The following is a 14,909-nucleotide window of genomic DNA, read 5'->3' on the forward strand; positions in this document are numbered from 1 at the left end:
GAATGAGACTGCAAGCAGAATGCACATTGGTTTAAACCTAGTAGTAGATGTAGAAATGCAGTGTTCAATGTATGTTCCATATGAGATATAGAACAGATGGAACATGTAAGAGATGATTTAGATAATAGTGCTAATTACTACATGCCTGGCATACGTAAAATGTAATGGAACAGATGAATGCTAGCCAAGTTTGCTGTATGAAGAGTTTAGTGTGATTAATTCCTATTTTTCCATTGAGTTACAAAATGGATGTGTAATCTTGTAAAATTACTTTTTTTAGGATTATATCAAAACCACATTTTATCAGTGCAGCAACCTTTTTAAAACATTGCTTAAGTAAAAATTATAAAAGTATAGATATATTCCAAAAATAAATAAATAAACAGGTTTTGATGGCATACAAAATCAAACACATGTTTATCATGTGCTACTCTGATGCAGGGAAATCATACCTACATACATGATATTTTGAGTGTCATTGTTTGCAATAGTTTATGGAATTGACATGCAAACAGAGCAGTTTTATCTACAACAAGAGGAATATTTGTTTTACAATCATAATTAAAGGAAACAGAAACAGAGCCAGGAGTTGATGGATGATGGAGATTTGGCAATGTAGAGAAAGCATGAGCAAAATAACATCTTATCTTGTTATATTGTTCACTTGGCCTTTCAGAGGAATAGGCTGGATTCTGACACGACAAATAAATATTGTTTGTGGAGGAGAAGTACATTGAGGAAATATAAGGTGAAGAATGACAATCAGGATTTCAGTTTGGAGAAGAGTAAAATTTTTTTAGATTTTTTAAAATGTTAACCAGAGTTTCTCAATGACACATGAGATAAATGCTAGCTTCTGAAATGACTATATTACCACCAAGAGGATTTTTGAGAAACCAATGCTCCATGCAGATAGAAAACCTCTTGCTTTTGAATTTGGTAACTTGGCTTTCTAAACCAAATTGGCAATGCAGCAGTATGTTATGTTTAAGCAACTGTAAATTTGCTTTTAAGAGTGCATTTCATTACATACAGACTTACTCATTTACATGTAAAATACTACAACTATTGAATTAAGAGCAGGACATGCATTTTTAAAGCAAGTATAAGATTATCTGAGAAAAACCTACAAAGTCATCTGCTTGATCTATTTGTAATGCTGAAAATACTCTTTTGCATATTCCCTGTATCAGATACTTCACTTATTTTACCCTGTTCCTCTGGTTATGAATTTCATCATATATGCAATATTTAAAAGGGCATTGGGAAATTAATACTGAAGTTTAAGGATACAAATTCTAGAAAACATACTTACTTCCCCATGCCTGCGTAAGAACCTATTTTTAATGTTTGTTATTGCTCATTTCTTTTGAAAAATACCTTTAATATGTTTTGGAATCAAGTATTGGTATGTATCCCTTAGCAATATAAAACAATTCCCTAAACCATCAATCAAAAATGAAAATAGTAATATCCCATTGATAGTTTAGTTACCTGCATTTAATAGATAGTTATTACATGGATAACCTTTAACTACTGTAGTTGACAATCATTATAGTAAGCCATATCTGAAGTACTATAAGTGAATTACCTCATTTAAAACTCAAAAACTTACTATCCTTCATTTTTTTTAACAAGCAGACTAATGAGATATCGAAAGACATCAATCCAACTATCAAAATTGATGTTGGAATTTCAGTTGGGATCCTGGAACCTTGTTTTTACCACAATATCATCAGGGATTATAAACAATTCAACAAATTGATTAATTTGTTGGATAAGTACGATAAGTTAAGGGAAATAAATATGTTTTCTGACCCTACTGCCTGTTACACATTCACCATATATTATGTAAAATATATACACTGTGATTTTTCTCATATTGTATGTAAGTACACTTTTTTCTTATTTAGGCCTAAATAGTTGATCAGACCTGGAGATAATTTGAGACAACAGTATTTAAATTGGGAACATAAAATATCAAGTACAATATAGCCTGGGAAACATACTTGAATAAAATTAGACTTTATGCTTTAAGTTTATGTTATTTCCAGTCCAGCAATATAATTATTTACTTCTGTACTATTTTTCTATAGCTCAATGAAGTTCAAACTCTTCTTGCTTGTGGTGACCAGTTTTCAATTTCTGAGACTAGATCATCCCATTTGAAATACGCCTGTCTCATCCATCCCTCATCAATTCTCCTCTGTTTCAGAGTTGTTGCTGTCACAAGTGATGAGGCCTGATGGTTGAACTTCATGGGTTGATTATACCTAGAGGCTTTTTAAGCAGCTGTGTTTGATGTCTCATGGACATTAAAAGTAGTGCCTTTCCCAAAGCATCCTAAGTACTAGTCATATAGTAAATACTAGGAATCCAACCAGTGTTTTATCATTATTTTACTTACTTTGATTTATTCTTTGGTACTTAAATAGCACAATGCAGCCAACCTCCTGTTTCTCCTATTCACTGTTGCTATGCATTGAGTTGAGTGTTTTGCAGCTATTTTTTTCTTAAATAATAGCATCTCCTTTCTTCTCCTGTATCCTGCAGCATTTTTTGGATTTGCTATGTTACTTCTGCTTGTCCTTTGGATCCAGGATTTGTTTGCATTCATTTGTAATAAACTGCTTTTCTTTTTTTTTTGTCTTCAAGCCAAGCCACTTCAGTTATCTAAATGTGTCAGTGAGTTCTAGAGAATGTCTTATTTCAGTTCCTGTTCTGCTTTTTTAATTTTACAGAATTAGGAATTGGGCAACCTATTGTAAAGCTAATTTGAATAATTTTTTATTTAATTAGATTTTTGATATGTGTGTCACGCATGCATTTTTGAGATTTCCTTTCTTATTTTCTTCCGATCGCTATGTCTGGGCAAACAGAGTTGTCTTTTGTCAAAGTTATTTTAGTTGAGGTTATTTTTAAAATCAGCAAGGTAGGAAAATGGATATCTTTCATATTTATACTATTTATACATAATTAATCTCAAATGGTCATTTGATATTTGGAAGTGCAATAGTTTCTTTTCCAGAGCCACCATACCATCTGTGTGTGTATGCGTGTGTGTTTGTGTGGTGCAAAGGAGGAAATAAAAGAATTGTAGTTGGTAGCAACCCACTGGAGACTACAAGTAAACCACGCATGTTTATTCTGCTATGCTCCTTCATTTCCAGGCATATTGTTTTTTTAGCCATCTATTTTCAATGTAAGAATGCATTTTAGAGTAGAAGCTGGCCTATGACTGTTGCCAAAGCAATTATGTAGCCAGCTGTAAAATTAGCTTAAGATTTGTACTTGTTTGTTTTTCTGCCACCCTAGAGAATGCTTCCATGTGGTTTGGAGAGTGAGAATTCCTACTATGCAAAATGACAAAATTCTAAATAGAAGAAAGATAATTAATAATTGTGCGTTCATTGTTTTTTTTTTTTTTTTCTCATTTGACTTGAGACTAAATCACTGCTTTCTACTCTTTTTTTAAATTAGCTCACAGCAAATCTGCTAAGTGTTTTCCAAAATGACTGTCTTCTCCATGGGAAAGGCAGAGCTTTCACAAATAACAACTTCACTGTTTCTATAGCAATGCCTCCTCCTTGCTACTCTGAAAGACGGGGTATCATAGTCTTAGATTACCCACATTTGTGCATGCGTTCCTTGTTTAATTGTTTTCTGTACATCTGATGCCCTGACTGGTTTGGAAGTGGATATCTAATAGAAAAGAAAATAGAAAAAACACTGAAGCTGCCCTGCCAGTTCTTGCAGGTTCCATAAGCTATTCTTCACCCATGGATTCCAACTGTATTAGATTTTAAACCGACCAGGATCCCTCCTTCATCTCAAATTCCAAACAATTTTCCTTCGTCACAAATAGCATTCAGAAATAATTTTTTCTTATACTTGATTTTGTTTTAAGTCGAACATAAAATTTATCAACTACTCCTCATTCCCAGTATGAGATCACAGTTGCATTGCCTGAATCATAGGTGACATCACACTCCACAAGAAGAAAATGAAGGGCTTTTAAGGCCCAAATAGGAAAAATCCTATTGAAAAAAATTAATATCATTGTTCTTACATTTAATCTCTTTGTGAATTTGATTGTCCTTACTCATCTCGTATTTATACTCTCTGTATCCTTTTATAACCTTTTCTTAGAACTTTGTCATTTTTATATCTTTCACTATCTTGGAACATATTTCTAAGTTGTTAAAATCTTTTAGATTGAAGACTGGTGTCATATGCTGATCAAGAAAAGAGAATATTTTATAAGTTTTGTCTTCTCTAATATTTGATCTGTGTTTAGAAAGATAGAGGTTAATTTAAGTACCCATTAAGGTGAAAGGGGTGGTGGGAGTCACTGAAGTATGAGAGTGTGCCTTATTCTCTACCTAGTTCAGAAGCAGACAGTACCAGATAAGGAATTTTAATTCACAGAAGCCACCCACCAGGAAAAAAAAAAAAGGCAGGTTCCAAGAAGTTGAAAAATATTATTTTTCCTCTATGAACATCAAACATCATGTAGTTGAAAGGTAGAGTCCGATGAAGACGTTTCCTGACTAAGGTGTTGCTTTAAACAAAAATCTAACCGTAAGATGCCTAGAGGGGGAAACTGTAGTAAAAATGATGTGATTGTTTTCACAAATCCCTGAAGCTTGCAACAGGCAGAACCCAGGCTCCCTCCCCCAGAGCAAACCCGGAAACCCTGTTACCAAAAGCTGGTGATGCCAAGTCTTGTGTAAACTCACCTTCTATAGTTCTTTGTCTACTTGATTTGGGATTCTTTTTTATGTAAAACCACTTTGAGAAGTTCTGGTTTGTAAATGAAGAACAGAATCTTCCAGGACAGAAAGAAATTCAATGGTACTCAGGTTTAAATTTCTTGGTATCTTCTTCCTATTAGTGCTAATATTATTATTTACTTATAGTACAAAGTGGTCTCTTATTATTTTAAGTAACAATATTTTGATGGTCAAAGGACATGTATCTGACTTTCCTGTCTTCAAATAATGCATGTTATTTTCAGTTTTCAATTTGGCTAAGATTAGTTGAAAATCAAACATCATTAGGAACTTTCATACATGTTAATTAAGATACTCAATTAAAACCTATTAAACATTATTTCATATTTAGATTATAATACCATTACAGTACATAAAAGTGACAAGAACTGTCTGAATTGTAGGACAGCATTTCAAAGATATACACCTTCAGAAGAATGCAAAATAGCATAAGATTAATAACAATGGCGTTTGTTAAACTATGTTTTCTATACTTTCAGATATTGCGTTTCCAACTGTTGTTTAAAGCATTTTGACCTTTGGAAATCTCTTTTTCCTAATGATTTCAAAAATAATTTCTCTGATAAGGTATAGGTTTTATCACTATTTACTTATCATTTGATTACCAATCAGGATACAGGCACTAGACTTAGACTAAAATTATTCACATTCATGTCTAAACTCAAAAACAAAAATCAAGTATCATCAAACAGTGGAGAAACTGACATTTTTTATAATTGACTCTTCTAGAATTTCATTTGTCTCTGTTGATATATTGAAGGGCAGAGAAATGTAATAAATTTAAATTCAACTACTCAGATTTAAATTAACAATATAAAGCTGAATGTCTTCTGCTTTCTTTGATTCACTCAGCTAAAGCAAGTTTATTGAAGTCATGCTTCTATCTCTAATCAGTAATAATGATATATCTTACCTACAGTTATGCTCATTTTATTCTGAGGGGTATAGATTTAAAATGGTTGAGCATTTGTTTATTTTTTTGCTCTTTTATTCTTGATGTATAGTATTCTCTAAAATTCCAAGTAAACATCTAATCAGTTCTGGTCATTAGTTTAAGTAAATACAATGAAAGTATATTTTCCAGGCTCTGCAGATTATTTTGCTAATTGTACTAATCCATACATCCCAGTATAAACAAATATAAGAGGCCTAGTTGCCCCTTAGAAGTTGTAAACAGCTGCAAATTTTGGCAGCAAAGCATAAATAAATTAGGGTCATATCACTTTTAGAATATAGATTACAAACATATGGGAGTATATATAAAAGACAGGGTAAAACGTGATTCTTAAGATAAATGGGAACTTTTCCCTGGTTGACATTTAAAAATACACAGTGTAGTTCTTTTCTCTGAAATAGACACTGGAATGGAAATTGCCCAAACTCTCTCCTACAGAAAAGGAGAAAAATGTTTAAAGCAGCCTCTTATGCCTGTGCTTTATATTCTTTGTATTTCAGGCGTCATATGTAGTCAGTGAGAATCCACATGTGCTAATGTTTACTAAACAGCAGGATACAAAGTTTCCTACTGCCATGCATAGAAAGACAAGCATTGCATATGCTTGAATATTCCAAATAATTTGTTAGAAGATGCATGTGGATCTATATCTAATATGAAATTAATTTTTCATGCATACACAGTGTTCTGTAGCCAGATTTTTACACAGTGGGTTGTGATATTGTAATCCTCCATTTATGAAGCCGTGTGTTGGAATTATGGTACTTGAATTATCAAAGTCATCTTGCTGTTCAAATGCCACTGACATCATATTTGAAAAAAATTAATAATCAAGTTTAGCTCCTTTAGGGGAGATGTTGATACTGCCCCTGTAGGTGGTACAATAGATGTTAGTTAGTGGCTTAAAGCTGTATTTTTTTATTTCTTGTATTTATGAATCATCAATTCTCCAACAGAAACCAGAATTTTCCAATATTTCTCTCTCTTTTGTGCGTGTGCATGTGTACACACACACAGACATGCAGATGATTTTATACACACAATCTGTAACCTGCCTCCTGACCTCTAAAACTCTAATGGAAAAAAATCACAATTAACTTTTTAAAAAAGATTTATTTATTTAATTGAAAGGCAAAATTAGAAAGAGAGTGAGAGAAGGGAAGGCAGAGAGAGGTCTTCCATCCACTGGTTCACTCCCCAAATGGCTGTATGGCTGGGGCTGGGTCAGGCTGAAGTGAGGGGCCAGGAGCTACCTCCAAGGCTTCTAAGTGCAGGCAAGGGCCCAAGGACTTGGGCCATCTTCTATTCCTTTCCATGTGCATTAGCTGGGAGCTGGATCGGAAGTGAAGCAGCTAGGACTTAAACCGGTGCCCATGTGGGATGCTGGCACTGTAGGCAGCAGCTCTACCTGCTGTTCCACAGCACCAGCCCCCATGGTGAGCTTTAAAAAAATTTCAGATATTTCAACAAGTTTATGGAGGATTTGATACTTAGAGAAGGCTCTAAGCTTGCACATATCCAGTATAAAATATTGTATCTGGATAAATGTCTCATTTTCACTTTTAACATCAGAACAACCATGTCTAATATTAATTTTAACTTTGTTTATTTCTTATATGAGAAAGAGAAAGAAAGTCCTCCATCTGCTGGTTCACTTTCCAAATACCTGCAGCAGCCAGGGCTGGGTCAGACCCAAGTCAGGAACTTCAGACTCCATCAAGATCTTCCATGTGGGTAGCAGAAACTCAAGTACTCCAGACATCTTCTGTTTTCTACCAGGGTATGCATCAGCTGGAAGCTAGATAAGAAGTAGGGTGAACGGGTTCTGAATCAAGCACTCTAATAGAGGATGTGGGCATTCCAAGTAGTGACCTGGGCTGCTGTAAAATCCTTGTCTTATATACATCATATTTTTCCCAAATACTTATTCTAAGTATTTGGGAAAAATCTAAAAATCTAAATACTTATTCTAAGTCAAAGATCTCCTTACGTATTCTCATTTAATTGTCACAGCCTTATAGATTTATCATTATTAATGTGATAGGTATGTAAACTGAAGTGGTTCCATGTATTATTGTGGAACATGGTGATATCCATGATTTTAGTTTATTCCAGCCTTGCTGTTCTTACTGACTTTAGTAAATATTCAGAAAGTATGTTTACCATGTATGTATGTATCATGAAATAAAATCTATAAGGTTGATAGAGGAAAATCTCTATGGACTAGAATAATGAAGATAAAAACTAACATTTTTATGTGTGATGTTCAATATGTGAGTTAGAACTAAAGAGAAATTTCAGTGAAGATATATTTTAACTTGCTTTTTGGTGAAAAAAGATTTGGAGATTTAAACGATCAGAATGCATTGTGATCTAGTATGTTTAGATTGGTATTGAAAATAACAATAGTCTCATATATGAGATTAAGAGTTGCTCAAGGCTTATAATATGAAATATAATTTTGTGAATGTATATTAGACCGATCAAATTATAACCAGACTTGTATATTCAGTTCTGGGCAACTTTTTTTTTTTTTTTAACAATTTATGTATTTATTTGAAAGTCAGAGTTACACACAGAGAGAGAGTCATCCAATGGTTCACTTCTCAAATGGCCGCAATGGCTGGAGCTGTGCCCATCCAAAGCCAGGAGCTTCTTCCAGGTCTCCCACATGGGTGCAGGGGCCCAAGCACTTGGGCCATCTTCTACTGCTTTCCCAGGCCATAGCAGAGAGCTGGACTGGAAGTGGAGCAGCCTGGTCTTGAACCACGCCCATATGGGATGGGGGCGCTTCAGGCCAGGCTGTTAACTCGCTGCGCCATAGCACAGGCCCCAAGGGCAACTGACTCTTAAGGGTGTATGGTTCAAGTGGAGTGTATAAAAAAGCCGGCGCACTTGGGCTGAAGCAATCTGGTCACCATTTCCTGGCAACTAAGGACATTATATCTGGAAAACAAGATTTGAGAAGCTGGGCATGGGAGTGCAGTAGGAGCTATATGTGTCTATTTATATATTTATTTATATATCAAAGATGATCATGAGTGAAGTGGAGTGAACAAATCTATAGCATTCAATAGGACAGCACATGATTAAGAGAAAAACCTGACACACTAAAAGAACAAATCTTTAGTGTAAACAGAACTGCCTCACATTATAACAGGTTGACTTGATAAGCAATGACCTTGGCAATGCATTTCTCTTATTAAAAGATAGACTAGACTATTATTTCCATTTGTAATGTTAAAGATTTTACACTTAAAATGTAGAATGGAGTAGTGAGAGCAAATCACTTGTGCTTTCTTCAATATATAAATAAAAACAAATCTGCCTGCAATTTAATGTTTATTTTTAATTTTTATAGATATGGTGGCATTTTATGGCAGGTACTTATAACATGAAATAACATAAAGCAGATGAGTCATGTTATCAAAAAACTGCTCAAATATACATGTTGACTTTGCCTTTTTCTTAACTTGTCAAAGTAATGTTTTTCACAATACATTAGAACTGAGTGTTTCTATAGTCATTCATAAATATTTGGCTTAATATATCACTTGGTTTAATTATCCTGGCTTGGTATCATCTTTTCAACCACCTTTTCAAGGCTTTCTATGAAGCCTACAAGTATTGCTGCTCAAAATAATTTTGATTTCATAAGAATATATTCTTTGAGAATGTTTTAACTAGAGAGAGAAATAAGAAACTAAATTTACTGATAAATTTGCTGGTCTGCAAATCTATTTAATTTAAAAGATTTGCAAATTGAAGACCACAGAATTTGGTCCATAACTGTGTTTAAATATCCTATTGACTTTCCATAAATGTATGACAGTTAGCTTCAATGAAAAATACAACATAAAGGAAATGAATAATATTTTAAAAGAGTTGTTTAAAAGGCTTTTTCTAAATTTTATTAAACTCTTCTTTATGCTGTTTAGGGCTATTTTAATTTGCTATGCTATTTTTTTCTCTAGGACCATATGGTTTTATGAAGAATTCCTGCATACTTAAAACTTCTGCAAGCATTCTTGTATGTATGCTAGATATATGCTGAAGACATATGTGTAGCTAGATATCAAAATTATTTCAAGTGTATTCACTAAAGTAGAATTCAAAAAGGCATATCATAACTGAAAAAGCATTAGATCTTTCTGTGGGTTTCCCTAATAACTGATTCACTAACTCAGTAGATATAATTTCTTTTACTTATTCATGTCCAAATTGGTGATAAAATAGTTATAGCACATCATGAAAGCCATATCTCACCCCCTTGAAGTCTGAGATTTGTAATACATCAGCAAAGCCATTAGTTTTGACACTGCATTCAGATTTGGCTCATACTTTTATCTTCTGTTAAATGTCCTTCATTGAGAATCTTCAATACCTTCATTGTTTAAGACATTTTTACTAGAGTTAGAGGTATAGTAGTAAATAAACTTATAAAATCATCAAAATGCAAATGTATGTGATGACTGTGTAGAAATAATAGCCATTCTGATAGTGGAGCTTGGAAAAGGCTTTAAGTGGGGTAAATTTTAGTTAATTTCCAGAAGGCTGAGGAGTTTGCCTTGAGGTGAGTAGAGAGGAGAATATTTTAAGCAAAGGGTATAAGAAATGTAGAAAGAAAACAAAAGATAAGATCACACAAGATAGACAGTAGCTTTGATTTTCCATGAGTGCCAGGATATAAGTCTGGAAATTTGAATAAGGACAAATCAAGAAGTGTATCATGTGACCTATATAAATATTTAAATAAAATCAAACTGTTAGTTATGGTGAATACATTTGTACAATCACCCTGACTGCAGTAACCTTAAAGTATATCTATTCCTGATTTAGAAATATGAATTAGAAAACTACCACAAAAATCTAGTTTTCTAATAATGAATAACAGATTAACAAACAGCAGACCATTGCATTATTTTGCTAATCTTCTTTGTGCTTAATTTTTCATCTATGTGGAAAGGAATAAAATAATTGTATGTTAACTAGACTGCATTGACCATTGACTTCCTACTGACCTAATTTTACTTTTCTATTTCTTCTATCTAGGGAATCTACTTTAAGAGATTCTTATTTTATTTATTGGTCAGGGGTGGGGCCTTACACCTGTGCAAAAATTTTTAATTACTTAATTATTTTGAATAGAGAGTGCTCCCATTTGCTGGTTCACTCCTCAAATGGCCACAATAGCTGACACTTTGCCAGGGCCAAACCAAGGACGTGGAAACTCAATCTAGGTCTCCCACGTAGGAGTCAGGAACCCAACAACTTGAGACATCACCACTACCTCAGTGTTGGCATTAGAAAGAAATTGGAATCTGGAGCCTTAGCTGGATATCTAACCTAAAATTCCAATACAGAACACATGCATCTTAACTACTAAGTGAAACACTGGCCCTATCTAAATGTATTGTTGAGTCCTTAGTCTATCCCCGCTCTTCCTGTTGCGGGGAAAGCAGCAGTGAACACAATAAGAAAATGGTAAAAGAGAATGTGTGTGTGTTGGGAGGAATGTGTGTATGTGTAGAGGCGGGTGGAGGGTGACATTTAGATTTACTTCAAGAAGCATGAACTAATACTTGACAAGCAACAAAACATCAGTTAAACTTACAACATTTCCTTAATAAAACTAAATATGTAACTATGCAGAATAAATCTTCAGCTTTCTGCATCAATATTTTCATTGTTCAAAATATTTCTTAGAGCACTGTATATGTGGCAAGAAAACAGATGAGAACTCAATTCTTTATAGCTCAAGAAGGCTGGGCTACGATTCCGTGTCTCTTGCTTTCAAGTAGTAAAAGCTTGAGTAATAGATTTGATCTCTCTTCCAAGAGGAGAGAGCTGGGTCTTTCAGTTTTCTTTCCTAGGAAGACTGTAAATGTAAAATAAATAATGTATACAGCATTGTGGCTGTTGTAGCCTCCCCAATCAATGTTAGTTACAAAGATAATGATGATGACTGGTGCTCTCTTTGTCTACAGATGTTATAACTCCTCATTATTATTATTACTACTATTGTGAATTGTTCAATTCAGCACTAGTTTTGTCATCATACAATCTCCTCTTCAGATGTTCTGTGCTGGAGCTGTGATGATGGACAAGCTAACATAGGCAGCCTCAAACTGTGACTAACAGTTGTAGATCAGACCTAGAAAAGGGCACAAAATCTATGGTAATGTTCGTCTGATCAACTCATGAACAAATATTTTGTGCAGTTTGATTGAATAGAAATAGCCACAACTATTTAATCACACATTTTACTCTCGTAGTATATTTGCTTATATTATTGTATTATATATGCCATTAATATAGTTTTAAAGATATATGTACCATGCTTCTTTATAACTTCCTCAAAGACACCATATTTTTCTCATGTTTTTAACCTCATAATTCCTAGTAACTTGTCTGACAAATGGTCAGCAAGCTATAAATACCTGCTCTTTAAATCAGTTATGCAAGTTGGTTTCCCTAACTTCCCCTTCTAGAGATAGATCTAAAATTCATTCAACTCCTGCATTGCCTTGGTATAATAACCCTCCAACTCATTGTCCTTAACAGAAATTTTATTCTGGTAAGTATATTTTATACCACCAGTGTCCATCTTTGGACGTTATTTACTCTAGCTCATATCTGTGATATTTCATCTTCACAACATGACAGAACAATTGTACAAATCCCTTCTACTGAAATATTCTAGTAGAAATATTCTACTGAATATTTCTGTTCCTGAAAAACTTAATATTTTTCTTTCATGTGGTTAGTGTTCCTCAAATATTTATTGAAAATATTTAAAAGTAAGTGACACTAGTATATGTGTATAAAACATTTATAAGAATATAAAAACCATAGGCAATAATTAAAAATTATTCTAGGAGTCTATGAAATTGTATATTGTTTTTTATAAAAAAACTGGTGTTGACTTGCAAATGAGTTAGTATTATTGAAATTGACCATGTAAATAAATGTAATTATAAAACTAATTATAGTATTTTGTCATGGTAAAATTACCTAATTTGCCCAGTTGTACTGTTATCTTCATAGACTAGTATTGAATTTAGCCATGCTAAATTTGTACTGCATATTATATTTTAGCAGCAGTTTGAGGAACCCATTATTAACTGTCAGATGTCATATTATATCAGTGAAATTTGAATCACTCATTACAGCTTGGCATTTATATTATGACAGTAAATCTGTCTAGGAAAACTATTTAAGAGTGATTTTAATTTTAGCTAATCTATTATTTAAATATATATTTTAGCAATCTACCAATTATATTTATGTATATGATATACTATTAAGTAAATTCTAATTAACCAAAATCAAATTAGTTAAGTCATTTAAATTTTCATTAAATTCAAAAAGGTAACAGACTTTTATATTTTATTTTAAAATAGAAAACATAAAATAAAGCAAGAATGTGTTTGTTTGGAGTCTTTCAAATTTGTAATTCTGGGTAGAGTGAGAAAATAGGTATCTCAATGTTCTACACTTCCATAAAATCTTTACATTATACATGAGGTTTGAAAGAATTATTTTTTGGCAATAGCAGAGTCATCAAAGAAAGGTGATAGCTTTATTTACACCTCATGAAAATGTATGTTGGATATATTTTCGATAGTATAGCTTAATAAATTATCTTTCCATTAACTTTTTACTGTTCAGCACAATCCAGGTTAATAAGCTTTTTAATTTTTTTAAAGATTTTTATTTATTTGTGAGGTAGAGTTACAGAGAAGGAGAAACAGAAAAAGGTCTTCCATCTGCTGATTCACTTTCCAAATGGCCACATTGGCCAGAGATGAGCCAATCCAAAGCCAGGAGCCAGAAGCCTGAAGCCTCTTCCAGGTCTCCCACGTGGGAGCAGGGGCCCATGGACTTGGGTATCCTCTGCTGCTTTTCGGGGCCACAACACAGAGTTGGATTAGAAGAGGAGAAGCAGGATTAGAAATGGTGCCCATATGGAATGCTGGTGCTGCAAACGGGGGCTTAGCCTACTCAGCCTCCACATCAGGTCCTATTTTTAAGTCTTTTGTATCTATTCTTACCAAATATACATTTTGTGCTCTTGCTGTACATTTTGTTGTTCATCTGAAAATATTAAATCATATACTCTTCAGTAATTCAGCATCGCACTTTGCAGCCTGAAAGGAAATATATACATATCTTAGAGATAAGCAATTAGTTATTTTAAATATTTAGATACCCAAATATCATTCTGCAGTCTTACTGAGACAAATATTCTTTGGTACTGCATCCATAAACATCATCACAGAGTATATTAATAATCATTAGGTATGTGCCTTAGTGAAAATTGGGAAACAGTTTAAGAGGATTTTAAGTTAAATTAAGACCAACCATGAATAACACTTAAATTTGCAATGTATTCTCAAGGACTGCGAGATAACCACTAATAAGAAAATGATCACTTGTCTTTTGTTAGTTCTTTCTAAAAAAAAATTAACTCTAGAATCAAAGACTCAAAAAGCAAAATTGATAAAGCAGTCCAATCATTAAATGATAAATACAAAAAAGAGACATAAAACTTTTTTCTATATACTTTTTATTTAAACATTTTAACAAACATATAAAAATTACACATATTTATGGGGTACTCTATAATGATTCAGTACAGGTAAACATTGTGTAATGTCCAACCAGGCTACATATATTTATGTCTTAAAATATTTATCATTTATCTATAGTAAAAGCATCCAAAATTTTTCCTTCTATTAGTTTATATAGAGGAATATACAGTATATTAACATTATCTATAGACACCCTGCTGTGCAATGGATCCCCAGAACTTCTTACTCCCATCTGAGTATAACCTGGCACCTATTAATCAATTTTTTCCTATCCATCCTTTCCTACTTCTCTCCCCAGTCTCTGGTATGAGATCACTTGTTTTTTTGATTCCACATATGAGTTACATCATGTGATACTTATCTTTGTGTTCTTGGCTTATTTCGCTTAACATAATGACCTCCAGTCCATTCATGTTGTAGCTAATGAAACTGATTTGGTCATTACTGTCAATAGTTCAGAAGCCATTCAGATAGAATATTGCCTAATCAACAATATACATCACATTAGAATAATTATGTTTTGCCTTAGACTAGCTGGATTTCAAAAATGTCAGTAATTTATCATAT

At 33.2% G+C, this 14,909-nt stretch overlaps 1 protein-coding gene across 8 annotated transcripts in view; it reads left to right on the forward strand.

Moving 5' to 3' along the window:
* Positions 1 to 14,909, forward strand: part of PCDH9 (protocadherin 9) — a 980,195-nt gene that overhangs the window by 368,749 nt on the left and 596,537 nt on the right. Inside the window, exon 3 of one of the 8 annotated variants that reach the window (XM_089303622.1) lies at positions 9,723 to 9,755. The exons of the other annotated variants lie outside the window; for them this stretch is intronic. Coding sequence (XP_089159748.1) covers positions 9,723 to 9,740 — 18 coding nt within the window. The 3' untranslated portion in view covers positions 9,741 to 9,755. Of the gene's footprint in view, positions 1 to 9,722; positions 9,756 to 14,909 lie in introns of those variants that run through there. 8 annotated transcript variants of the gene reach the window in all.

Source organism: Oryctolagus cuniculus, chromosome 9, assembly GCF_051225735.1.
Source record: "Oryctolagus cuniculus isolate XC-2025 breed Fujian yellow rabbit chromosome 9, ASM5122573v1, whole genome shotgun sequence".
In the NCBI taxonomy this organism is placed as follows: domain Eukaryota; kingdom Metazoa; phylum Chordata; class Mammalia; order Lagomorpha; family Leporidae; genus Oryctolagus; species Oryctolagus cuniculus.